The sequence below is a fragment of the Leptopilina boulardi genome, unplaced genomic scaffold, assembly GCF_019393585.1.
Source record: "Leptopilina boulardi isolate dan_hultmark-lab unplaced genomic scaffold, ZJU_Lbou_2.1 LbouV2_97, whole genome shotgun sequence".
In the NCBI taxonomy this organism is placed as follows: domain Eukaryota; kingdom Metazoa; phylum Arthropoda; class Insecta; order Hymenoptera; family Figitidae; genus Leptopilina; species Leptopilina boulardi.
This window is the reverse complement of record NW_026138046.1, coordinates 434177-460757: the sequence shown is the minus strand read 5'-3', so window position 1 is coordinate 460757 and position 26581 is coordinate 434177. Positions and strand designations below refer to the sequence as shown.

The following is a 26581-nucleotide window of genomic DNA, read 5'->3' as shown; positions in this document are numbered from 1 at the left end:
TATCAAAAGAAGTTGCAAAAATTCTACTGCTGTCCGAAAACAAACAATCCTTAAAATTTCACTGCTGTCCTACAATTTTTTTTTTTTTTTTGTTTAATACAAAATACAAAATTGTATCAAAAGAAATTTCAAAAATCATCCCCAAAAATGTAACAAATATCCAAAAATTAGAAAAAAAAAATGGAAACAAAAAAAAAAATAAATAAAAATGTTTTCCCAAAAAAAAAAAATTAAAATTAAAAAACAAATGAAACAAAAATACACGTAAATTAAAACAAGCGAGCGCTTTAGAGTTATATATACAAGCTATAGAATGTGTGTGCGTGCGCGAGTAAAACTGATTTAATAACGGAATGCAATAATAAAAAAAAAAAAAAAAAAAAAAAAAAAAAATTAAAAAAAGAAAAAAAAATTGAAGAGAAGTGAATGAAAATATAAAGGAGAGACGGAAGCTGGAGGCAGCCCCCAGGACACGTTACGTAATATGGAGATCGATCGTTCTTTACCACACAGTGGGATATCAAAAAGTAGACGCGGACGTTGTACATACAGAGAGAGAGAGAGAGAGAGAGAGAGCACCAGTCGCGAGAGATATTTCGCTAGGAGGTCCATCGACTCGAATCTCCCCTCACCCCCCCTTTTTTCACCCTCAATCGTGTGAAACTGGTTTTTGGTCCTTGATGACGATGATGATAATCATAATAATAATAATTATATTAAAAAAAAATATTTACAATAATAAGTAATAATAATAATAATAATAATAAAAATAATAATAATAAAAATAATAATAATAATAATAATAATAATAATAATAACAAATAGTAATAATAATAATAAAAATAATAATAATAAAAATAATAATAATAATAATAATAATAATAATAATAATAATAATAATAATAATAATAATTAATAATAATAAAATATAATTTTCAATTTCTCCATCGAGAAGAATCAATTGTCCAAATTTCATGCTTTAATTCCAATTTGCATCGATTCTATAGGCCAAAAAAAACATGTTAGATGAGAAAGTGAGGTTAGTTTTCGATAAAAAGATATTTAAATTAGCGCCACCTGGATAGAAAACTCTAAAACTTGACACAAAAAATTTTTCACTTGAGAAAAATTCATATAGTTTAAATTTCAAGCAATAATTTCAATTTACAGCAATTCTGTTGATTAACAAACATTCAAAGGTGAGAGAAAGTGAGGTTAGATTTTATTTAAAAAAAAAAAAAAAAAAAAAAAAAAAAAACATTTAAACAGCATCATCTGGATAAAAAATTTTTAAATTTTACATACATATTTTCTCACACAAAACAAATTGAATCATTATATTTTTCACATTTAATTATCAATATCCATTGACAATATTCGTTATTAAAGTTACGAGGTGAAAGATTTTTTTTTTTTTTTTTTTTTTTTTTACATCTTACACGTTCAACCACTCTAATGCTTTTGACTAAAAAAAAAAAATAACCAAATAAATACCTAAAAACAAAAAAAAAAAAATACAAATAACCCTTAAAATTCAATGATAAAATTGATAAAAATCAATAATAATAATAATAATAATAATAATAATAATAATAATAAATAATAATAATAATAATAATAATAATAAATAGTAATAGTAGTAGTAATAAATAATAATAATAATAATAATAATAATAATAATAAATAATAATAATAAATAATAATAATAATAATAATAATAAATAATAAATAATAATAATAATAATAATAATAATAATAATAATAAGATAGTAATAATAAAAATAACGATGATGACTTTAATGATGATGATGGCGATGATAATGATGATGATGATGATTTGGTCCTACTGGCCTTTAGGCAATCCGTCTGTCTGTCCGTCCGTCCAACTTGTACCTGCGTCTGGTTTTCTCCTCTGCATCCTCTCATACACATATATATATATATATATATATATATATATCTAAATATAAGCAGCCTCCGCATCACATTGGCAGCTGGTAGGTGCCTGGGAATTCTTGATTCTTTATCTCCCCAATTATACAATCCTCATTCTAATTGGTCGAGCCTATAGTGAGTGGCGCTACCCTTGCATCATTCCTTTAAAAAAAAAAAATTGAGAAGAAAAAAAAAATACAGACCGCGCCGCCACTCTCCTTTCCTTCAATTTCACGCGTTTCATCGATTTTTCCCCCTCACCCACACACCCACTCACACACACACACACAAATATACATACACACATTTTTTTTCCCTATAGAAAGATTTGGAAAGTGTTTTTTTTTTTCTAAATTTGTAAATTTTTTTTTTTTTTTTTTTTTTTTTTTTTTTTACATAAATAGGAAAAAAAAATTGTTTTTTATTTTCCTAAGGAAAAAAGTTTAATTAAATTAATTTTTTAATGTGAGAATTTTTTTTTTTTCTTTTTCAACCCTTTTGAAATAAGGCCAACAATATTCAAATCTAATTTTTATTTAACAATTAATTTTTTACAAAAATTCGAATATAATTTTGAGGTTAGATTTCACTTATTGAGGTATTATTATTACGCCATTTTAACATAAAATGTTGAAACTTTGGAAAAAAAAAATTATTTTCTCCTTCAAAATAAATCCACTGTTAAAATATTAAAGATTAATTTTATTTTGCAAAGAACATTCAAGGTGTGAAATTGAGGTTATGTTGTGCTATAGAAGCGCCACTTGGCGACAAAATAGTGTAACTTTATGTAAAATTATTTTCTCCCTTCAAGAAGAATCTATAGTTTAAATTTCATGCAATAATAATTCCAATTTTAACAATAATTTTATAAGCTAACAAAATGTTCGAAATGAGGTTAATTTTCGTTTAATAGACATTTAAATAGCGCCATCTGGATATAAAATCCTGAAACTTTAGATATACATTTGTTCCCTCGAGACGAATCCACAGTTTAAATTTGAAGTTTAAATTTCTTTTTGAAGCGACTTTACAAGATAATAAATAATCGAGGTGAAAAATTGAGGTTAGGTTTAATTAAAAAACGCATTAAACAATAATAATAATTAAAATATAGTAACATAATATTAAAAATAATAATAAAAATATTAATAAAAATAGTAATTATAATACAATTAATAATAATACTAATAATAATAATAATAATAATAATAATTAATAATAATAAAATATAATTCCCAATTTCTCCCTCGAGAAGAATCTATTGTTCAAATTTCAAGCTTTAATTCCAAGTTACAGCGATACTATAGGCTAACAAACATTTGAGGTGAGTGAAATGAGGTTAGGTTTCTTTAAAAACGCATTTAAGCAACGCCACCTGGATATAAATCCCTGAAACTTTACACACACACACACATTTTCTCACTCGAGAAGAACGCATATAGTCTAAATTTAAAGCTTTAATTCCATTTTCAAGCGATTTTACAAGCTACTAAAAATTTGAGGTGAGAAAGTGAGGTTAATTTGCGTTCAAAAAAAAAAAAAATGCATTTAAATAGCGCCACCTGGATAAAAAAAAATTCTGAAATTTTACACACATATTTTCTCACTCGAGAAGAATCTATTGTCCAAATTTCAAGTCTTAATTTCAATTTGCAGCGTTTCTATAGGCTAACAAACATTCGAAGTGAGAGAAGTGAGGTTAGGTTTCTTTGAAAAAGGAATTAAATAATAATAATTGAAATATAGGAACATAATATTAAAAATAATAAATAAAAATAGTAATAAAAATAGTAATTATAATACAAATAATAATAATAATAATAACAATAATAATAATAATAATAATTAATAATAATAAAATATAATTTTCAATTTCTCCCTCAAGAATCCATTGTGTAAATTTCAAGCCTTAATTCCAATTTACAGCGATTCTATAGGCTAACAAACATTCGAGGTTAAAAAGGTGAGGTTAAAAAATCGCATTTAAGCAACGCCACCTAGATATAAATCCCTGAAACTTTACACAAAGATTTTTTCACTCGAGAAGAATTCATAGTCTAAATTTGAAGTTTAAATTCCTTTTTGAAGCGATTTTACAAGGTAATAAATAATCGAGGTGAGAAATTGAGGTTAGATTTCATTGAAAATGGAATTAAATAATAATAATTGAAATATAGTAACCTAATATTAAAAATAATAATAAAAATAGTAATAATAATAATAATAATAATAATAATAATAATAATAATAATAATAATAATGATAATAATTTTTTTTCTGATTAATTATTAATAAATGAATGTAATATAAGGCCCCTAACCTCAAATACACTACACACGCGACACATTGATTTCTATCTCGACTTTCACGGTTGGCCCAAGAAAAAAAAAAAATATATATATATATATATCTTGTCTCTCTGACAAAATACAAAAAAAAAAAAAAACATCACAGCATCTCGCGACAAAGATCTCTATTGAATCTTTTATCTTCTGTATGCGACCCTTTTTTATCCAACATTTTTCCAAGTAGCACGTGGGGAACCCGTGTACGCGATGAAAAATAATGGAGGGGGCCTGATTTGTTAATACCTATATATATATATAGGGGTGGGGGAAGGGGAAATAGAATAGGGCCGCAAAAATGAATTGGTGAAGGGGTGGGGGGGAGAAATCTCGAATCGGCCTTGTACCCCAACGTGTGTCCTCCACCCGATGTTCAACGAGCCGCATAAAACCTGTGTGTAAAAGAGAGCGGAAAAAATGTTTATATATATATATATATATATATATATCCGCGGACTGCATAAACGCGTTTACGAGATCACTGTCGTTTTAGTTGAGAAACAGAGTCAAAGAGTAAAGAAAAAAAAAAAAAAAAAAAAAAAATTACAACTCGACACTTGCTTATAGCGAGAAGAAATAATTTTGCAATCGTCCCAATTTGTCCTTCAAATTGTCCGGATATTGCATCTTGTATATAATTTCCATATCCCCCCCCCCCTCCTTTTTCCCCACTATTTCTATCCATTAATGATTTTTGATAGAAAAATTGTATTTTTTCACGATTTTAATTTAAAAAAAAAAGGAAAAAAAAATATGGTAAAATAATTTTTTTTTGAAAATTATTTTATCAGGAGAATTTTAGATGTATATTAAATTTTTGGGAATTTTTTTTGGGACTTATTGTATTTTTTTTTTTTTTTTTTTTTTTAAAAAACTATTTTTGAAACTATTTTAATCAGTGGAGAATTTTTAGAAAGAAAAACAAAATTTTTTTTTCAAAATTTTCTTTAAACTAATTTGAAAAAAAAAACATTTACTTAATTTTTTGGGTCTTTTTTTGGGACTTATATATATATATATTTAAAATCAAAAAAAAAAAAAAAAAAAAGAACTCAAAAAATATCAAATCCACTTCCTACCAAAAAAAAAAAAAGAAAAATTCAATAAGTCCCAAAATTTTTAAATAAGACTCAAAAATTTATATTCCAAAATTTTAAATAAGTCCCAAAAATTGGTTTTAAATGTCCCAAAAATATTAAATGATTATTAAAAATGTGGGAAATTATTTTGTAAAATATTTCAAATAATTCCAAAAAAAAAACGTCAAATAAGTCCCAAAAATGTTAAATGAATCGTAAATTATTTAAATAAGGCCCAAAATGTTAAATAAGTCCCAAAAATTGACTTTAAATGTCCCAAAGATATTAAATGATTATTAAAAATGTGAAAAATAATTTTGTAAAATTTTTCAAATAATTTCAAAAAAAAAAAAAAAGTAAAACGTCAAATAAGTCCCAAAAATGTTAAATGAATCGTAAATTATTTAAATAAGGCCCAAAATGTTAAATAGGTCCCAAAAATTGACTTTAAATGTCCCAAAGATATTAAATGATTATTAAAAATGTGGGAAATTATTTTGTAAAATATTTCAAATAATTCCAAAAAAAAAAACGTCAAATAAGTCCCAAAAATGTTAAATGAATCGTAAATTATTTAAATAAGGCCCAAAATGTTAAATAAGTCCCAAAAATTGATTTTAAATGTTCCAAAGATATTAAATAAGTTAAAAATGTAAAAAATGATTTTGTAAAATTTTTCAAATAATTCCAAAAAAAAAAAAACGTCAAATAAGTCCCAAAAATGTTAAATTTAATTATATCTAAAAAAAAAAAGTTCTTATATTATATGAAATAAGTTCCATAAAAGAAAAGTAACATAAAGTCCAAAATGCTTCAAAAATGAGTACTAAATTTTTTTTTTTTTTTTTTTGATAAATAAGTCCCAAAAATTGAAAAAATTAATTTATTTTCTATTTTTTTGATTAAAGAAAATTTATTACTAGGAAGAAAAAAAAATCTTCTGATAAAAAAAATTTTTTTTTTTCTTTGTTTTTTTTATTATTATTATGATTGATTAAGACCAAAAATGACGGAAGAGAATAAAACGATTAGTTATACAGAAAATATTTTGTAATATTGACCTTGAAAGATTTTGAAGTGCCGAAAAGTAATATAGAAATGAAAATAAAAAATCTTGACGATAGTTTAAAATCAAAATGAAATTTTTTATGTTGTTTTTTCGTCTGTCTTTTTCTAAATACTCCCCCCCCCCCAAAAAAAAAAAAGAAAAAAAAAAATTTCAATTATTAAATTTCTATTTTATAATTATTTTTATTTTTTGGAAAATTTAATCCAAATTACCCCCACCATTTTCTTTTTTTCCCCCCCAAAAAAAAAAAAAAACACATCCGGTTTAAAATTTGAGATTTTTTTTTTGTATTAAATATATAAGAAAAGAAAACTAGTTATTTATACTTTAATAAATATATATATACACGTATAATAGAGGATTTAGATGAATATTTATACGTCAAAGTGGATTATCTATATATATATATATATAGGGCCCAATTTTTCTCTCTCTCTCTCTCTCTCTCTTATTTTTTTTCCCCTCTATTATTGAAGTGAGGGCCCCGCGATGAAAGGCCTACTTAGTCTCGAAAAATTGGCGATGCCATCAGTTAGAATCACAGATTAAAATTCCCCCCCCCCCCCACCACCACCATCTCTCTTGCATTGAAATTTTCTTTTTAGGGCCCACCTCACGTTTTAAAAAGGGCCACTTATAAAAACCAAAAAAAAACCCACACAGACAAACACGCTTAATGTCCCATTTGGGAACCCCCCTCTCCCCCCCCCCCAAAAAAAACATAAGATTTTTTTATTTAGCACACTTTTCTTTTTTTTCACCATATTTTTTAAAATAAAATTTTTATTATAAATAAAAAAAAAAACAACAACAAAAAAAAGGCCCAAATATTTGGAAATAATGACAAAATAAAAGAACAAAAAAATTATACTAAACAACTTTTAAAATTTTTTAAACATATATTATTTTTTTAAAAGATTTTTCTATATTCAAAGGATTTGAAAGTTTTTTTTTTTTGGCCTTATTTTGAATTAAGTCCCAAAAAAAAATTTTTTTTTTTTAAATTAGGCTAGTTGTATGTACTTTAAAAGACTTTTAATAATTTTTTAATTACGAAGTTTTTTTTTTAACAGTTTTTAAATGAGTCCCCAAAAAAAAATTTCCCCAAAAATAAGACCCAAAAAAAAAAAAAAATGGACTAATTATGTTTGAATAAAATATTGTTTATGGTAACAGTTTTTTTTAAATAAGTCAAAAAAAAGAAAGAAAGAAAGAAAGCTAATAATAAGTCCCAAAATGGTAAAAATAAGTCCCAAAAAAGGTAAAAATATAAGGCCCCAAAAAAGCAAGGGAAAAAAAATTTACCAAGTCTGAATTATGTCATTGAAAAACAAACTATTGTCAATGTTGAAAAAAAAATTTTTTTTGGGACTTTTTCAATTTTTTTGGGACTTATTTCAATGTTAATGAATTTTTTTTTTATTTTTTATTTATTCTTTATTTTTGAAGAACTTTGTTGATACCATATAAGAACTTACGGACTTATTTTTAAGGAAACTGTTTTTTTTTTGGGGCCTTATTTTTGTAAAAATATGAAATAAGGCCCAATTTTTTTTTTAAATTTTCTAACAAATACAATAATTAGTGTAACTATTGAAATTATTTAAAAAAAAAAAAAGAAACAAAATGAAATTCACTGTTTGACATTCTATTCCGGAACAAGGCCCAAAATAGCATTATTAATGAATAAAGAGTGGGGGAAATGATCGGAAAAAAAAATTTTTTTTGTATAGGAACTGTGACCTTGTTCATAGCACGATAATATACACACACACATATATATTCAAAAAAAAAAAAAACTAATCCCAGACATCAACATAAGTCATTTGATTGTCATTGAAGGTGAGATAAGTCCTGCGGGGCCTTAATTCTCTCTCTATACATACATAATTCTTAACATTATATAAATATACACACAAATTTCTCATGTTTTGACTAGAATTTAGATTTATTTGTCTCACACTTTTTCAATCGAAACAAGTAAAAATAATTTTTTTTCAGTAAAACAAAACTTTTTTTTTTTTAATTTTTTTTTTTTTGAATATACATAAGGCCCAAATGATTGAAAAAAATTTTTAAATGCCTTTGAAGGTTGCGGGTTTTTGATCTTTGATGTCTGTGCTGACTGTGATGATTGATTTCGAATTCTCTCTCTCTCTCTCTCTTGGACCAAAAGAGGTAGGGGGAGGGGAGGGGGAAAGAGGGGCCTTACTCGACGCATAGCCCGCGGGCTCTTGAGCTCGTAAATTCAATTTAAATATTCGTTGGGGCCCCGACGACCTTAATGACCAGCTAGAGAGAATGAGAGAGAGAGAGAGAGAGAGAGAGAAGGAAATTTGAAGTCACGCTGGAATCGAGATTGCGGGATCTCTCTCTCTCTCTTTTTCTTGACGAGCCGTTTTAGGGGCCCTTAATAGAGTGTTCCCTTTCGAACCTGCCGATGCATTTCAATGAGGCCCCCTTCAAAAAAAAAAAAAAAAAAAAAAAAGAAAGAAAAAAAAAGTGGTACTTGACTTCTGATCCTCAATATATCTATGTATTTTGTTGAAATTATTATTATTATTACACTCAGATTGTGATTAAAAAAAAAAAAAAATTTAAGGCCCAAATTTTTTGGGACTTATTTTATTTGCCATTTCTTGCAGGTGAAAGGGGGGGGGGTATTTATTATGGAAAAACTATTATAGATTTCTATTTTTGTTTTTAATTCGATGAGTTGAAAAAAAAAAATTATAAGGCCCAAAATATTTGAGACTTACTGTCGATTTTATTTTATACATTCTATTTGCTTCTTTTCAGTTTATCTGAAAACTATTTTATATACTTCCATTATTTCTTAATTCGATGAATTGGAAAATAATTTATAAGGCCCTAAAATTTTGGGACTTAAAAAAAAAAATCTCTTTTACACTCTATTTGCGTACGTTTTTAAACTTCTTTGAAAACTTCTTTAAATTTTCCATTTTATAACTCATTTGATTTGAAAAGCAAAAAAAAAAAAAAAAAAAAAGTTTGTAAGGCCCAAAATCTTTGGGACTTCTTTTGAAACTTCTTTTAAATTTTGTTTGCAAGTTTTTTTTTTTTTTTTTTTTGCAATTTATTATAACAAACTTATTGAAATTTCCATTTGTTTCATTCAAGGCAAAAAAAATAGTTAAGGCCCAAAATTTTTGGGACTTATTTTCGGTGTTTTTTTTTTAACATTCTATTTTGCGAAAGTATTTTTAAGTTAATTTGAAAACCAAATTTTTTTTGTCTTTCACTCGATTTAAAAAGGAAAAAAAATTGTAAGGCCCAAAATTTTTGGGACTTTTTTTTCAAAAACAATATTTTTTTACATTCTATTTATGCCTAGTATTTCGCAGTTTATAAATTTATTTGCAAAAGAATAAATTTTTTTTTTTTTTTTTTGATTTTGTATTGCTGTAAGTCCCAAAAAAAAAAAAAAAAAATTTGGGACTTATTTTTCAATTAATTTTTTTTCTTTTTATCATATAAATATTTATCATTTCTAATAATAATTTCAATTAAAATTCTATTCTATTTTTGGGATCTATTTTTATCGAATAAGATGAAAGGGGAGGGGGGAAGTGGATTGGGCCTCATAACAAATTGATTCGTGAATTATTAAAAAAAAAAAAAAAAAAAAAAAAAAAAAAAAGCGCGACTAAATTATATTTGTCTGGGGAATCGAGTTTTGTTGACAATGAAGGAATAATATTGTATATATATATATATATATATATATTTAAGAAGGCCCATTATAGCTCAAGGTTTAGAGTGTAGTATAATATTTGGTGATTTTTTTTCTACTTCTCTCTTTTTTTTTTTTTTTTTTTAATTCACGAGACTCGCGAAGAATTTTAGACTTTATAATATACACACAATAATATATTAAATGCCGAGTGTCTGGACCCCTTTAGAGAGAGAGTTAAAGATTACGTGGGCCGCAGTTTGTATATATATATATGGTATATACGAACTTGACATTTGCAAGGACGCATTTTGAAAGGAGGAAATAAAAAAAAAAATAATAAAATAAATAAAATACCAAAGAAAAAAAAAAAAAAAAAATTGAAATGAAAAAAAAAATGTCGCGCAAGCCTTTAAAGGACGTGTGTCAAATCAGCTGTTTTGAGTACCGATCCAAAACATTATTCATAATTTATTTTTTAAATAATATTAAATATTATGTAACAAAAAAAATTTTTTTTTTTAATTTTATATATATATCATGCAATAATTTTTTTTTTTTTTTTTTTTTGAATAATTATTTTGAAATGAACAATAATCCTTTTTAATAATTCAAAAAGAAAAAATCTATTTTATGAATGTATACAAAAATTAAAAATAAATATTGACTAATCAATTCATCTATATTCTACTGATTTATAATTGAATGCAAGAAATTTTGAATTCGTCATTCAATATTGTTGATTCAAAAAAAAAAAAAATATAATAATGAAAAAAATGAAATGAAATGTGATTTGAAAAAAAAAAAATGTCTGCATATATTGGAAATTTTTTTTTTTTTTTTTTTTTTTTTTTTTTTTTTTTGAAAATCGATATAATTCAATTATTTCGATTGTATTGCAAATTATTTTATTGCCATCGGAATCTATGATTTTTTATATATCGATTCTGTATTGATTATTTCGATATATGACGATTATATCGATATAACGATGAATCGATTATACTTCTATATATAACGATTATTTTGATAAATTATCGATTATTTCCATCAATATCGAAGATTTTAGTATATAACGATTATTTCGATATATAGCAATTATTTCGATATATATATATATATATATATATATATATATATATATATATATATATATATATATATATATATATATATATTAACATTGGTTAATTTCGATTAACGTCGATTATTTCGATTAACATCGATTATTTCGATTAACATCGATTATTTCGATTAATATCGATTATTTCGATTAACATCGATTATTTCGATTAACATCGATTATTTCGATTATTTTCATTAACATCGATGACTTCAATTTAAATGATTATTTTAATATATCTCAATTATTTCGATAAATATCGATTATTTCGATATATTTCGATTTCTCTTGATATATTTCGATTTCTCTCGATATATAGATAGTAAGAATACATCGAAAGAAATCGATATAAATACAAGGAATCGATATATCGAAAAATATCGATGTATATCGAAAGGAATCGATATATATATATATATCGAAAAAATCAATATAAATACAAGGAATCGATATATATATCGATGTATATCGCAAAATATCAATATATATCGAAAAATATCGATTTATATCGAAAAGAATCGATATATATATATATATATATATATCGAGAAAAATTGATTTTTGGGCTTAAAAACAAATTTCTTTCTAATTCATAATAAAATATCAATTTTTTTTGGTGGTAAAAAAAAATTTACCTGTATATTTTATTATTATTATTATTATTATTATTATTATTATTATTATTACTATTTGTAACTGATATGTGATTTTTCTTGGTTTTTGTCAATTTTGTCGTCATATATATGTATATACATATACATATATACATAATCGCAATAATAATCATAATAATTGTCGACTAACGACTGAGAGAGTTAAGGTTACAAGAATGCAGTCAATAATTAGAGCAGCTGGACCAATGAGCAGGAGATTTCCTTTTGCCATTAGTTTTGCTCTTGCATAACTTACAGCTGCTGGTGTTTAATTACAATAATAGAGGCGTTGGTTTTTTTTTTTTTCTTTTTTTTTCATTTAAATGGGCGGACACATTTCTTACAATTTTCCTTGTCTCTTTTTTTTTTTATTTTTATTATTTTACTATTCTACGCCAATGTGTGTATCGTTCTTGTTCTAATTTTTCCCCCTCTTTTTTCGCTCTCCCTCCCTTTCTCTAAATTATCAATTATTTTTCTCAGTACTTACAAAAAAAAAAATGAAATGTATTAAAAATAAAATAAATTTTTTTTTGTAATTTAGAAAAAAAATTTTTCTTTTCAAAAAAAAAACAGTCTATTTTTTGCAAAAATAGCTTAATTATTTGTATTAAAAATGTATTACTGGCGCAATACTGGCGGGATACTGGTAGCAGTACTGTCCCAATACTGAAGAGGTACTGTCAGCAGTACTGTGCCAGTACTGGAGTGGTACTGGTACCAGTTCTGTGCCAGTATTGGAGCTATATTAGTACCTGTGCTGGGCCAGTACTGTTGTGGATACTAGTGCCAATATTTTGCCAGTATTGGAGCTATACAAGTACCAGTACTGCGCCAGTACTGGACCCATACTAGTACCAGTACTGCGCCAGTATTGGAGCCATACTAGTACCAGTACTGCGCCAGTATTGGAGCCATACTAGTACCAGTACTGCGCCAGTACTGGAGCCATACTAGTACCAGTACTCCGCCAGTATTGGAGCTATATTAGTACCTGTCCTAGGCCAGTACTGTTGTGGATACTAGTGCCAATATTTTGCCAGTATTGGAGCTATACAAGTACCAGTACTGCGCCAGTACTCGAGCCATACTAGTACCAGTACTGCGCCAGTACTGGAGCCATACTAGTACCAGTACTGCTCCAGTACTAGAGCAATATTGGTACCAAATACTGCGCCAGTATTTGAGATATAATAGTACCAGTACTGCACCAGTACTGTACCAGTACTGTACCAGTATTGGAGTTTTACAAGTTACCAGTATTGGGCCACTTTTAGAATTATACTAGTAGCCAGTATTGGAACTACACTAGTATCAGTCCTGTCCCAGTATTTGAGCTATAATAGTACCAGTACTGTCCCAGTAATGGAGCGATAATGATGCCAGTATAGCGCCAGTTTTGAACTCTATCAATTTTTGGTAGTCATAGTGGAATGTATTTTTATAATTTGAAAAAATTAATTATTAATATTAATTATTAATTTTAATTATTTTATTTAATATTATATTAAATATTAATTAATTAATATTAAATATTAATTAATTAATATTAATATTAATATTAATAAATTAATCTCTCGTCAGAGAGAGAGAGGGGGGGGGAATTAAATAACATAATTAAAGGGATTATTTGAAAAAAAAAATTCTTCCTTTTTTTGACTTGAGGAGATGGGGTCGCGTAGTCATCGTAGCTACCTGATGTGGCCATTCAAGAGAGTGGATGGATTTTTTTTTTTTCATTTTAAAGCGAACGCAACAACAAAACACGGGTGAAGGGTTTCTCAATTATTTTCTATGTGTGAATGTGTGTGTAAATAGAGAGGGAGAATGTGGCTTTCTTGGTCCATTAGTGTTTATATATATATATATATATATATATATATATATATATATATATATATATATATATATATATACTAAGCAAGGTGGTTCTTGTGTGCCTATAATATTTATAAATAAATAAATATTAACGAGTCGCAGTCGGTCCAGGCGCACATGGGAGAGGCTGACCTTGTCTATCATGGCGTAGCCTCAAGGCATATATATATATATATATAGCTATAAAACTGACTCAATTCAACTAAACTTCCTTCACTTATACACCTGAAGGCGAAAAATTAGTGAAAATTTAATTTTGAAGTCAATTTTTTTTGAATTTTAAATCAATTTTTGTATTTGAAATAATTTTATGAAGGTTTAAAATTGCGTTCTATCTATACTTTATTTTGGAATAAATAATTCTAAAATAGAATCTACTCATTTGATTTTGTATAAATAATTCTGTAACCCTAAAAAAAAGCATAATTCTAATATCCCAAAAAAATTCAGTAACAACAATCAAAAATAGTAATCAAAATTTATTTTGTACAGTGTATAGGTCTCTACTCGCATCTAATTTTAGAATAAATAAATTATTCTAATAACCCAAAAAAAAAAATACATCTGTACAAAAACCAAAATTTATTTTGTACAGCGATACAAAAAAGGCTCTATCCATTTGATTTTGAATAAAATAATTCTAAAACCCTAAAAAAGCATCAACAAAACCCAAAAATACTAATCAAAATTTATTGTGTACTGTATAGGCTCAAACCATTTGATTTTGAATAAATTATTCTAAAACCCTAAAAAAGCATAATTCTAATACCACTAAAAAAATGCATCAACACAAAATTAAAAAATGCTAATCAAAATTTATTTTGTACAGTGTGTAGGCTCTACCCATATAATTTTGAAATAAATAACTAATTCTAATGCCCAAAAAAATACATCATCAACAAAAATAAAAAAAATACTAATCAAAATTTATTTTGTACAGCAATACAAATAGGCTCTACCCATATATTTGATTCTGAATAAAATAATTCTAAAACCCTAAAAAAGCATCAACAAAAACCAAAAATTTATTTTGTACACTCTATAGGCTATAACCATTTCAGTTTGGAATAAAGAAATAATTGTAATACACTAAAAAATACAGCATCAACAAGAACCAAAAATTTATTTTGTACTGTATAGACTCTATTCATCTGATTTTGAATAAATAATTCTAAGACCCTAAAAAAGCATAATTCTAAAACTCTAAAAAAGTATAATTCTAATACCCTAAAAAAGCATATAATTCTAAAACCCTAAAAGAGCATATAATTCTAAAACCCTAAAAGAGCATAATTCTAATATCCAAAAAAGAGCATAATTCTAATACCCCAAAAAAAGCGTAATTCTAATACCCCAAAAAAATACAGCATCAACAAAAACCAAAAATTTATTTTGTACACTCTAGGCTCTAACCATTTGAATTTGGAATAAATAAATAATTGTAATACCCTAAAAAATACAGCATCAACAAGAACCAAAAATTTATTTTGTACTGTGTAGACTCTATTCATCTGATTTTGAATAAATAATTCTAAGACCCTAAAAAAGCATAATTCTAAGACCTTAAAAATGCATAATTCTAAAACTCTAAAAAAGTATAATTCTAATACCCTAAAAAAGCATATAATTCTAAAACCCTAAAAGTGCATAATTCTAATATCCAAAAAAGAGCATAATTCTAATACCCCAAAAAAATACAGCATCAACAAAAATCAAAAATTTATTTTCTACTGTATAGACTCTATCCATCTGATTTTGAATAAATAATTCCAAAAACCCTAAAAAAGCATATAATTCTAATACGTCCAAAAAAAAAAATGTCATCAACCAAAAATACTAATCAAAATTGTTTTTCTTTTTTCTGTTACAGATCTTTGGTAGCAAAGCGGATCTTCAGCTTCACACGCAAATTCATATGCGCGAAGCAAAACCCTATAAATGTACACAATGCTCAAAAGCATTTGCAAATTCATCCTATCTATCACAACATACACGCATACATCTTGGCATAAAACCATATCGTTGTGAGATATGTCAACGAAAATTCACTCAATTAAGCCATTTACAACAGCATATTCGCACGCACACTGGCGATAAACCATATAAATGTCGACATCCAGGTTGCACTAAGGCATTCAGTCAATTGAGTAATTTACAATCGCACAGCCGTTGTCATCAAACGGATAAACCATATAAATGTAATTCATGTTATAAATGTTTTTCCGATGAGCCAAGCCTCCTTGAACATATACCAAAACATAAGGAATCAAAACATTTAAAAACACATATTTGCCAATATTGTGGTAAATCATATACACAAGAGACATATTTGGCAAAACATATGCAAAAACATGCTGAACGTACTGATAAACGTCCACCAATTATTGGTACTGGTTTAAGGCCATCGATACATGCAATGGCTGCTGTTGCACATCATCAAGATTATCATTGGCCAAAAGTAAGTCCCGATTCGGTGATTAGTGAATTACATGATCGTTTACCACATCATCCACATCCACATCCTGGTGATTATCATCAGACAAATCAAAATCAAGGTGAAATGTTATTGGGTGGTCATCAAGTTGGCGGTGGTGGTGGTGGTCATCGTGGTGATGGTTTAGAAAATGATTCAAGGCAACAAACACCACAACCTGGTGGTGGTGGTGTTGGCGCTGGTGGTACAACAACAACAACATCACATCCAAATAGTAGTTCAGCATTTACGCCAATATCATCGATATCAATAAATTCAATATCATCAATGCAACATCCATTAAATCCGCTCAATCATTTACATTATCCTGGTAGTCATCATCCAGCGTCGAGACCCTATTTATATGAGGCCTTTAATACACAAAAATCAAGTCCAACAAGTTCAACTGGTATGACACCTGGCGCTGGTTCAGTTGTTAATCAAAATACAACATCATTTCCAAATCAATTAATTAGTTTACATCAAATAAGAAATTATGCACATCAACCGAATTTAGGTAATTTGGGACAATTGGGACAATTGAGTAATTTGAGTAATTTGAGTAATTTAAGTGCAAGTATGGAGAGTCATGCGCTACTTGGTGGTCTCAAGGATAAACAGTAAATAAAAAAAAATAAATAAATAAATAAACAAATAATGAAGAAATAAAAACAAAAATCTCTAGGCAAAGAAAATTGTACTATTAGCATACATTGTATTTTTTTTTTTTTTTTTATTTTACTAATTCTATTGTTACGATTATTCAGAATCCCTCAAAAGAGAGAAAGAGAGAGAGAGAGAGAGAGAGAGAGAGAGAGAGAGAGAGAGAGAGAGAGAGAGAGAGAGAGAGAGAGAGAGAGAGAGAGTGAGAGAAAAAAAAGAGTGAAAAAAATAAGCAGAAACCATCAAAGGTGGTCCGAATTCACAGGTGTTGAAAATTATCAATAGATATCGAAATTTAAAAAAAAAATTTAATTTTTATCGAAATACAACAAAAAAAAAAATAGTCATATATCGATAATCGATATTATTCGATATATATCGATAATCGATACTGTACAATATATCGAAAAAACGATATTATTCGATACATATCGATAATCGATACTTTTCGATATATCGATAGTCGAGGGTTTCGATATATATCGATTATTGATACATCGATAGTCGATACTTTACGATATATATATATCGAAAATTAATACTTTTTGATATATCGATAGTCGATACTTTCGATATATATATATACCGATTATCAATATCGTATGATATATCGATTATCTATACTATTCGATACATCGATAGTCGATAGATACAATAATAATGTCGAACATAACGAACAATACTATATAATAAATCAATATTTCGAACTATTTCGATAAAAATCGATATATCGAAATAAATCGACATATCGAACTGTACTGACATAAATTGTTATATTGAACTGTATTGATATAGATCGATATATCGAAATATACCTTGTATAACTCGATATTTCGAACTGTATTGTTAGAAATCGATATATCAAACGGTATAGATATAAATCGATGTATCGAATAATATCGAAATAAATCGATATATCGAGTAGTATCGTAATAAATCGATATATCGAGTAGTATCGAAATAAATCGATATAAATCGATATATCGAACCGAATCGATATAAATCGATATATCGAACCGTATCTATATAAATCGATTTATCGAACCGTATCGATATAAATCGATATATCGAACTGTATCGATATAAATCGATGTATCGAACCGTATCGATATTAATCGATGTATCGAATAATATCGAAATAAATCGATATATCGAATAATATCGATAAAAATCGATATATCGAATAATATCGAAATAAATCGACATATCGAATAATATCGAAATAAATCGATATATCGAACTATATCTGAATAAATATTAATTTTTTAAAATAAATAATAATTTTTTCACACTCTTTCTCTCAATGGACTAAGCGAACAATTTTTTAAAAACATCGACTCAAGTGGATTTTTTTCTTTTTTTTTTTTTTACTTTTTTCCAAATGTAAATTGCATTGTATTTTTTTGTGGAAACTTGTAAACAATAATATTTTTATTATTGTCATCGGAATATACACATTCACCCACACACTAATTGAACAATATATATTGTAAAGAGAGAAGAATAAAAATGCGAATAGACAAAAAGTAATAAGAAAAAAAAGAATATTAAAAAAAAAAAAATAATAAGGAGAAAAAAATAACAATTTTTGTCCCCTTGTTCTCGGCGAGAAAATAGAAACAAACAAAATTATGTAAAATCATCGCAAATTGTAAAACTGCTGGCAATTTCTTAAAAAAAAAAATTTTCAGAAAACAGAAAATTGTAGTTTTACTTTAAGAGAGAAAAAAAAATTCGCATAATTGTATGTTTTAATTTTACAACAAAAAAAAAAAAAAAAAAAAAAAAAACAAGGTGCTTCGGATTTTATGGAGGAAATTTCGTATATATATATATATATATGGTGGTAAAAAAAAAAATTGAAATTGTTATTTAAGGTGACGTTAGAGAAAAAAATAATGAAGAAAAAAAAGTACAAGCGTTTAGTTGTAAAAATTTTAGAATTATTACTATTTTTTTTTTTTTTTGAAAAATATTCGAAAAAAAAATTTAATACAATGATGTGTGCTAGTGATGGGATATCGATTTTTTTTTTTTGGTCACTTGTCAATTTTTTTTTCGTCGATATCGATAAATCGATAAAATTAGCAAAAAAGAAAAAAGAAAATTATAATATTATTATAATTATTATAATCTTCGAGTTTTATACATCGATTTTTTTTGTAATTGATAATATATATATATATATATATATATAAAGAGAAAAAAAAGAAAAGAAAATATGTATATCGAATAAAAAAATAATAATAATTCTTTATATAAAATGACGAAATAGCTCAAATAATACTGTCGAAATACATCGATAAAAAATATGTATATCGAAAAATCGAAAAATATATCGATTTTTTTTTTATAATGATAAATCGATTTCTATCGATATTTGCGATATCAATGCGCGCTTATATATGGGATATTGAATATTTTGTTTTCGATATTTTAGACATCGATATATCGATTTGGAAAAAAATATCGATATTAAATATCAATAATTAATCGATAGTAAATATCGATAAATCGATAATTAATATCAATATTAATCGATATTAATCGATAATATATCGATATTAATCGATAAATCGATAATAATTATCGATAATAAATCGATAGTAAAATATCGATATGTATAGAGAATATTTGACAATTTAGAAAAATAGAAAAAATAATGTTTGTTTTTAATTATTGATATATCGAAAAAAAATATCGATATTAAAAAAAAGAGGGGGTATTGTAATAATTCTTTGTTGCAAGGGGAATAAATAGTTTTTAGTTTATAAAAAAAAAAAAAAAAACGATGCAATCGCATAATAAGCAGAGGACTTTCTATATAAAAAAAAATTATTAATAAAAATGAAAACTTGTTTGACAAGATAATTCGCAAAAAAAAATAAAAATAAAAAAATTATTCTATTGTTTAAAATTAATTTATTATCTTCTATATTCTACTTTTTGGACTTGTCGGCAATCTCTGAAAAAAAAAATTATTTCAATTTCAAAAATTCTTTCTTTCTTTTTTTTTTTTTAAAAAAAAAAATTTGTTTCCTTTTTTAAAAAAAAATTTTTCTTAAAACCAAAAAAACAATTTTTTTGTTCTTAAAATATAATTTTTTCTTAAAAAATAATTTTTCTACTTAGAAAAAAAATATTCTTTAAAAAACAATTTTTTCTTTTAAAAAAAAAATAATTTTTTTTTCCTAAAATATAAATTTGTTCTTAAAAAAAAAAATTTTAATTATTTTTTAAATCTTATATTTTTTTTTTTTTGAAAAAAAAATTCTGTTTTGTATAGACAAGGTACTTAAAAAAAATAAAAAAAAATATTCTTTGTAAGTCTATCTACCTTATACGCCTACCAAATATTTAATTATTATTTCTATTATTATTATTATTATTATTATTATTATTATTAATTATTATTATTAATAATAATATATATATATTTATTTATATATTTTTATATATAATAGCTATTATTATAATTTTCATGAGATCTCTCAATATTTACTCTCTTTATTTATTAATTTTTTTTTTTTGCGATTTTTATTAAACTAATTTTTATATTTCTATACTCCAAAAAGAATTACCGAATTTTGTTTTTTTTTTTTTTTTTTTTTTAATCTAATTTTTTCTTTTTTGACAAAAAAAAAAATTTTTTTTTCCAACCTTTTTTTTTAATTCAAGAACGAATTTTCTTTCTTTTATTTTTATAACAATTAACATTTCTCCCTTCTATTTGAAGGGCTCTTTAAAAAAAAATTTTACAAAAAAAAAAAAATAAGGAGAGAGACAATTTTTCAAAAAGAAAAAAATTATTTTTATTTTATTTATTGAATTTTTTTTTTTTTTTTTTTTTTTTGAAATTCTTAAGAGAGAAAAAAAGAATTTTATTTCCTTGACATTTTGTTTTTTTGCATATTTCAAGGGTTTAGATTTAGATATATGAACGAAAACAATATTTTCAATATCCTGTAAAATAAAAAATAAAAAATATATATATATATATATAGTATGTGTATAAAATAAAAAAAAAAAATTGTCAATCTCGAAAATATCGATAATATATCGATATAATCGATATTTTTAAATATTGAATAGAAATATCGACAGTTTTTTTTTTAAAAAAAATATATATATATCTCGATAGGGATCAAAAGGGACCCCGCGCTTTAATTGTGATTTATATCATTTTTTTAGTTTCTATGAGGATGATTGTTATTATGTTATTATTATTATTATTATTATTATTAATTATTATTATTATTATTATTATTATTATTATCATAATTATGATTTTCGTTTAATAAACTATCACGTTAAAAGAATTCCAAACTTAAAAAAAAAAAAAATTTCGGGCATTTTTTATTTTTCTATACTTCCTCAATTTACCTTTTTTATTCCTTTTATCCAAAAATTTGATTTTCATTTTTTTCAATTTGAAATTTACCGATTTATTTTATCGAATTAAGTAATTATTAATAAATAAATAAATAAAAATTATAAAAAAAAATTATAAATTATTTAAATAATTTTTAAATTTCAATCGAAATTAATCCATATTGTATTAATAATTTTTTTTTTAGCTAATTCAATAGTTATATTTTTTCATTTCATTTTTCTTTTTACAAAATCGATTATTTTTATTGATTCGATATATATATCGATTTATCGTAATTTTTTTTCAAATTTCAATATAGAAAAAATTAATCGATATTGCGTAAATAATTATTTATTTAATTCAAATTATATATATATATGTATTTTTTCACATTTCTTTTGACAACAATCGATTTCAAATATCGATATATCGATAGACAAAAAAGATTTCTAATGTATAGATAAATCCATTTTCAGTTCCGATTATCGATATTAATTTAAATTACCGACATTCAAATTCATTATATCGATTATTCATATCGATATCAATTTTCAATATCGAAATGTCGATAAGAGTCGATATATCGATTTCTTTTATCGATTACCATTTTCTATATATCGATTATTAGTTTCGATATATCGATTTTTTGTTTCGATATATCGATTATTAGTATCGATTATTAGTATCGATTATTAGTATCGATTATTAGTATCGATTATTAGTATCGATTATTAGTATCGATTATTAGTATCGATTATTAGTATCGATTATTAGTATCGATTATTAGTATCGATTATTAGTATCGATTATTAGTATCGATTATTAGTATCGATTATTAGTATCGATTATTAGTATCGATTATTAATATCGATTATTAGTATCGATTATTAGTATCGATTATTAGTATCGATTATTAGTATCGATTATTAGTATCGATTATTAGTATCGATTATTAGTATCGATTATTACTATCGATTATTAGTATCGATTATTACTATCGATTATTAGTATCGATTATTACTATCGATATATCGAATATTAGTATCGATTATTACTATCGATATATCGATTATAACTATCGATATATCGATTATGACTGTCGATATATCGACTATGACTATCGATATATCGATTATTTGTTTTGTTATATCGATTATTAGTTTCGACAAATCGATTTCCAGTATCGTTTTTCGATATCGATTATATCGATTATTTTATTGTCAACGATATATTGATTATGAATATCTACTTCCAATATCGATAAAAAAAACGTCAAGTTCCAGTATCGATTTTTCAATATCGATATATGAACTTTTTAATATTTAATACAATTAAATTAATTATTATAATCGTATCTCATCACCAGTCGAAAAAATTGAATTGCTCATATATATCGCTTTTATTAGCGAAAATTAAAATTAATTTTTTAAGATCTATTTTTATCACTGAAAATAACAAAAAAAGATAAGAACAAAATTTTTTTTTTGCATTCGATTTTTATCTATTTTCTATTATCATTATTATTATGATTATTATTATTATTATTATTGGAGGGAATTTAATGAAAATAATATAACTGTGTCGCCATCCTGTGTCACTTTGCAAGAGTTCCAAATCTATTCAAAACGAATACCGTCCAAAAATCTTTAATTACATCGCTCTACACGACGTCAATGCACTTTACGCTCTTTTAACTGTTTTTTTTCTCAATATTATCTTAATTTTTGAAAAGGTTACAATATTTTATTATTAAAAAAATTTTAATTATTAATTATTATTATTATTATTAATTATTTCATTAAATTGAAAATTAAATGGAATTAATTATTTAATTATTAAAATTAAATAAATATGATTTTCAAATTATTAACAAATTGTAAATTTATTAAAATAAAAATTGTTCTCTGCAACGTAATATGTAACATAAACGTAACAATGTTGTAAAGTTAAATATTGATATAAAAAAAAAATAATAATAATTTTGTAACAGTAAAATGATGTAACGTTACAATTATTTAAAAATTAATGTAACACAATTGTTACCTTGCATTTGTGTAACAAAAAAACTGTGATGTAAAATATTGCATTACTGTAATAATACGTTTAATATAAATTTTATTACATAAATGTAACCTAATGTAACGTTACGTTACTCTAATGTTACATAACGTTAGTATAACTTTTGTTACATGACATTAACAAAAAAAATTGTGTTATACTAATTTTTTGTTACAGCGTTACGTTACTATGTTACATAACGTTTGAATAACTTTTGTTACATAATATTAACAATAAAATTGTATTATATTAACTTTTGTTATATTTATGTAATTTAAATGTTAGTTACAGCGTTACATTACAACGTTACGTTACTCTAATGTTACATAACATTAGTATAACTTCTGTTACATAACATTAACATAAAAAATTGTGTTATACTAACTTTTGTTACATTTATGTAATTCGAAAATTAATTACATCGTAACATTACAACATTACGTTACTGTTACCGTTACAAATAGTAAAAATGTAACATTTTTGCTCAATTCGTGAAAAAAAATTTCATTTTGCCAAATGTACAAAATAAAATTTAAAATACAACTTTAATCATTGTTACGTTACCGTTACGTTACCGTTACCTTACCGTTACGTTACCGTTACGTTACCGTTAAGATACCGTTACGTTACCGTTACGTTACCGTTACGTTACCGTTACGTTACTGTTACGTTACTGTTACGTTACCGTTACGTTACTGTTACGCTACCGTTACGTTACTGTTACGCTACCGTTACGTTACCGTTACGTTACCGTTAAGATACCGTTACCGTTACGTTACAATTGTAACACAATTTCCAAAAAAAATTTGAAATCCAATTTTCTTTTTATTTTCATTTACAAGAATCCACAATTTTTTACTATTACATTGATTATTTAACGAAAAAAAGTCGATTTAACAAAAAAAAAAAACAACAAAACAAAAATAATAACAGAAAAACTGAAAGAAACAAATAAATGAAAAAAAAACCAAAGGAAAGAAAACTTTATGGAGAATGAAAAAAAAAAGTCAAATTTTTAACTCTTAATCAGCGAAAAAAGAAGATAACGAAAATAAAGCGAAAATAACTTGGAATTGAAATTTCAGATAGAATGAAAAACAAAAAAATTATGAATAATAAATAAAATAAAATAAAAAAAAAAAAAAAAAAAACATTTTTTCGCTTCCTTTTCGAAGCCATTTTTTCGTCGAGCGAATTCGCAATCTTTAATCATAATTTGTAAGCTCCATAGTGTGTAAAAATAAATAAATAAAAAAAACGTTTCTACTACCGTATATAAAAAAATATATATAAATATATTATATATAATATAACTATGTATAAAAAAAAACTAAGAAAAAACTATAAAAATTAAGTAAAAATTTTTTTTGAAAATTTCGCGACGCAGTTTTGTCTGTTTTATTTATAAACAGATAATAATAGTTTAATAGACAATTATTATTATTATTTTATTTTTATTATTACTATTACTATTATTATTATTTTTTATTATTATTATTATTTATTATTATAATTATTATTATTGTTGTTATTATTTTTAATAATATTTTTATTATTATTATTATTATGATTATTAATATTTTTATTGTTATTGTTATTATTATATTAATTAATTTATCATTTTTACTAATCAAAAAAAAAATTTTTACTTTTTAAATTCGAGAAGAAAAATTGTCTTTTGTGACTGAAACATTTTTTTTTTTTTTTAAATTAAAAGAATTTTTTTTTTTTTTGAAAGATAATAAAAAATTTTTTTTTTTAGCGTGAAAAATTATCTAGGCAGAAAAACAATATATTTGCGTGGTGCGAACAGAACTGTGATATTTTATTGTATAAATTTTAAGAGACACAAAAAAAAAATAAAAAAGACAAGAGAAGAAAGAAAGAAAGAAAGAAAGAAAGAAAGAAAAAATGAAAAATAAGACGAAAAAAAGTAAAGAGAGATGAAAATGAAGAAAAAAAAAAAAACGAAAATGAAGATGAATAAAGTCTAATCTAATCTTAAAAAAAAAATTTTTTTGCAAATTAATTAACACGTAGGACTATTTATTAAATAATATAAATATATTATGGATTTAATTGTATTTTACAATAAAGAAATAAATGAGAAAAAAAAACAAATTTTTTTTTTTTTCTAAAAAAAAAGTGCAATCTTAAGCCAATTTTAAACGAAAGAAAGAAAGAGAATTAACAAAAAAAATTGCAGTATGATAAATGCATAAAAAAATAAGACGAAAAAAAAATCTGGGTACCCTGGAAAAATAGAGAAAAGTAACATTAAAAAAATATTATTAATTTTATTATTATTATTATTATTGAAGACGATGAAATAAATAAATTAAATAAATAAAATCTGCCAAGCCACAAACACATACACAAACATTCTTCTACTTGACTTTCGATTCCGCAGTTATGATTGTTGCAAAATTGTTACAATTGTTACTAAATTGTTACACTTGTTTCAAAATTGTTACAAAATTGTTACTGAATTGTTACACAATTGTTACACAATTGTTACACAATTGTTACTAAATTGTTACACAATTGTTACTAAATTGTTACACAATTGTTACAATTGTTACAAAATTGTTACATTTGTTACACAATTGTAACATTTGTTACAATTATTACATAATGGTTACAAAATTGTAACATCTGATACAGTTGTTACTAAATTGTTACAAAAATGTTACAAATTTGTTACTAAATTGTTACAATTCTGATAAAAATGTTACAAAATTATAACATTTGTTACAATTGTTACAAAATTTGTCAAATTACATTGTCATAAGTATTTAAGCCAAGAAATAGAGAAGAAAAATAAAAAAATTAGAGTTGTTATATTTTTGTTACATTATAACAACTGTCGTTACAATTGTAACAAAATTGTTACATAATTGTCACATTATTGTTACAATGTTACAAAGGTAACAAGATTACAATATGTTACTTTTCTGCAATAAAGTAACAAAAATGTAATAAACTAAAGACAATGTAACAATTCTGTAACAAAGTTACAATTATATAACATTTCAGTAATAATATTACAAAAAATTTACTAAACTAAACAAAGGTGTGTGATGTAGCAATGTTACGCTGATGAAAAAAAAAATGTTACAAAAAGAAACAATTTTGTAAGAAACTTTCACTGATTTTATAAAGTTACAAAAATGTAACACTTTTCAATGTTTCAATAATGTTACATTTCTGTAATAATATGACAAAAAAGTAACAAT

General features: G+C 24.5%; 1 protein-coding gene and 1 long non-coding RNA gene across 5 annotated transcripts in view; both read left to right on the top strand.

Annotated features, from left to right (window-relative positions):
* Positions 1-17105, top strand: part of LOC127290941 (zinc finger protein rotund-like) — a 403126-nt gene extending 386021 nt beyond the window's left edge. For all 4 annotated transcript variants that reach the window (XM_051319788.1, XM_051319787.1, XM_051319786.1 and 1 more), the window contains one exon: positions 15650-17105. In XM_051319788.1, the coding sequence (XP_051175745.1) occupies positions 15650-16876 (1227 nt within the window). In that variant the 3' untranslated portion in view covers positions 16877-17105. The remainder of the gene's footprint in view (positions 1-15649) is intronic.
* Positions 1637-4826, top strand: LOC127290946 (uncharacterized). Its single transcript, XR_007844514.1, has 2 exons — positions 1637-3641; positions 4073-4826. It is a non-coding gene; the product is annotated as an uncharacterized LOC127290946 (long non-coding RNA).
* Positions 17106-26581: the final 9476 nt, after the last annotated feature.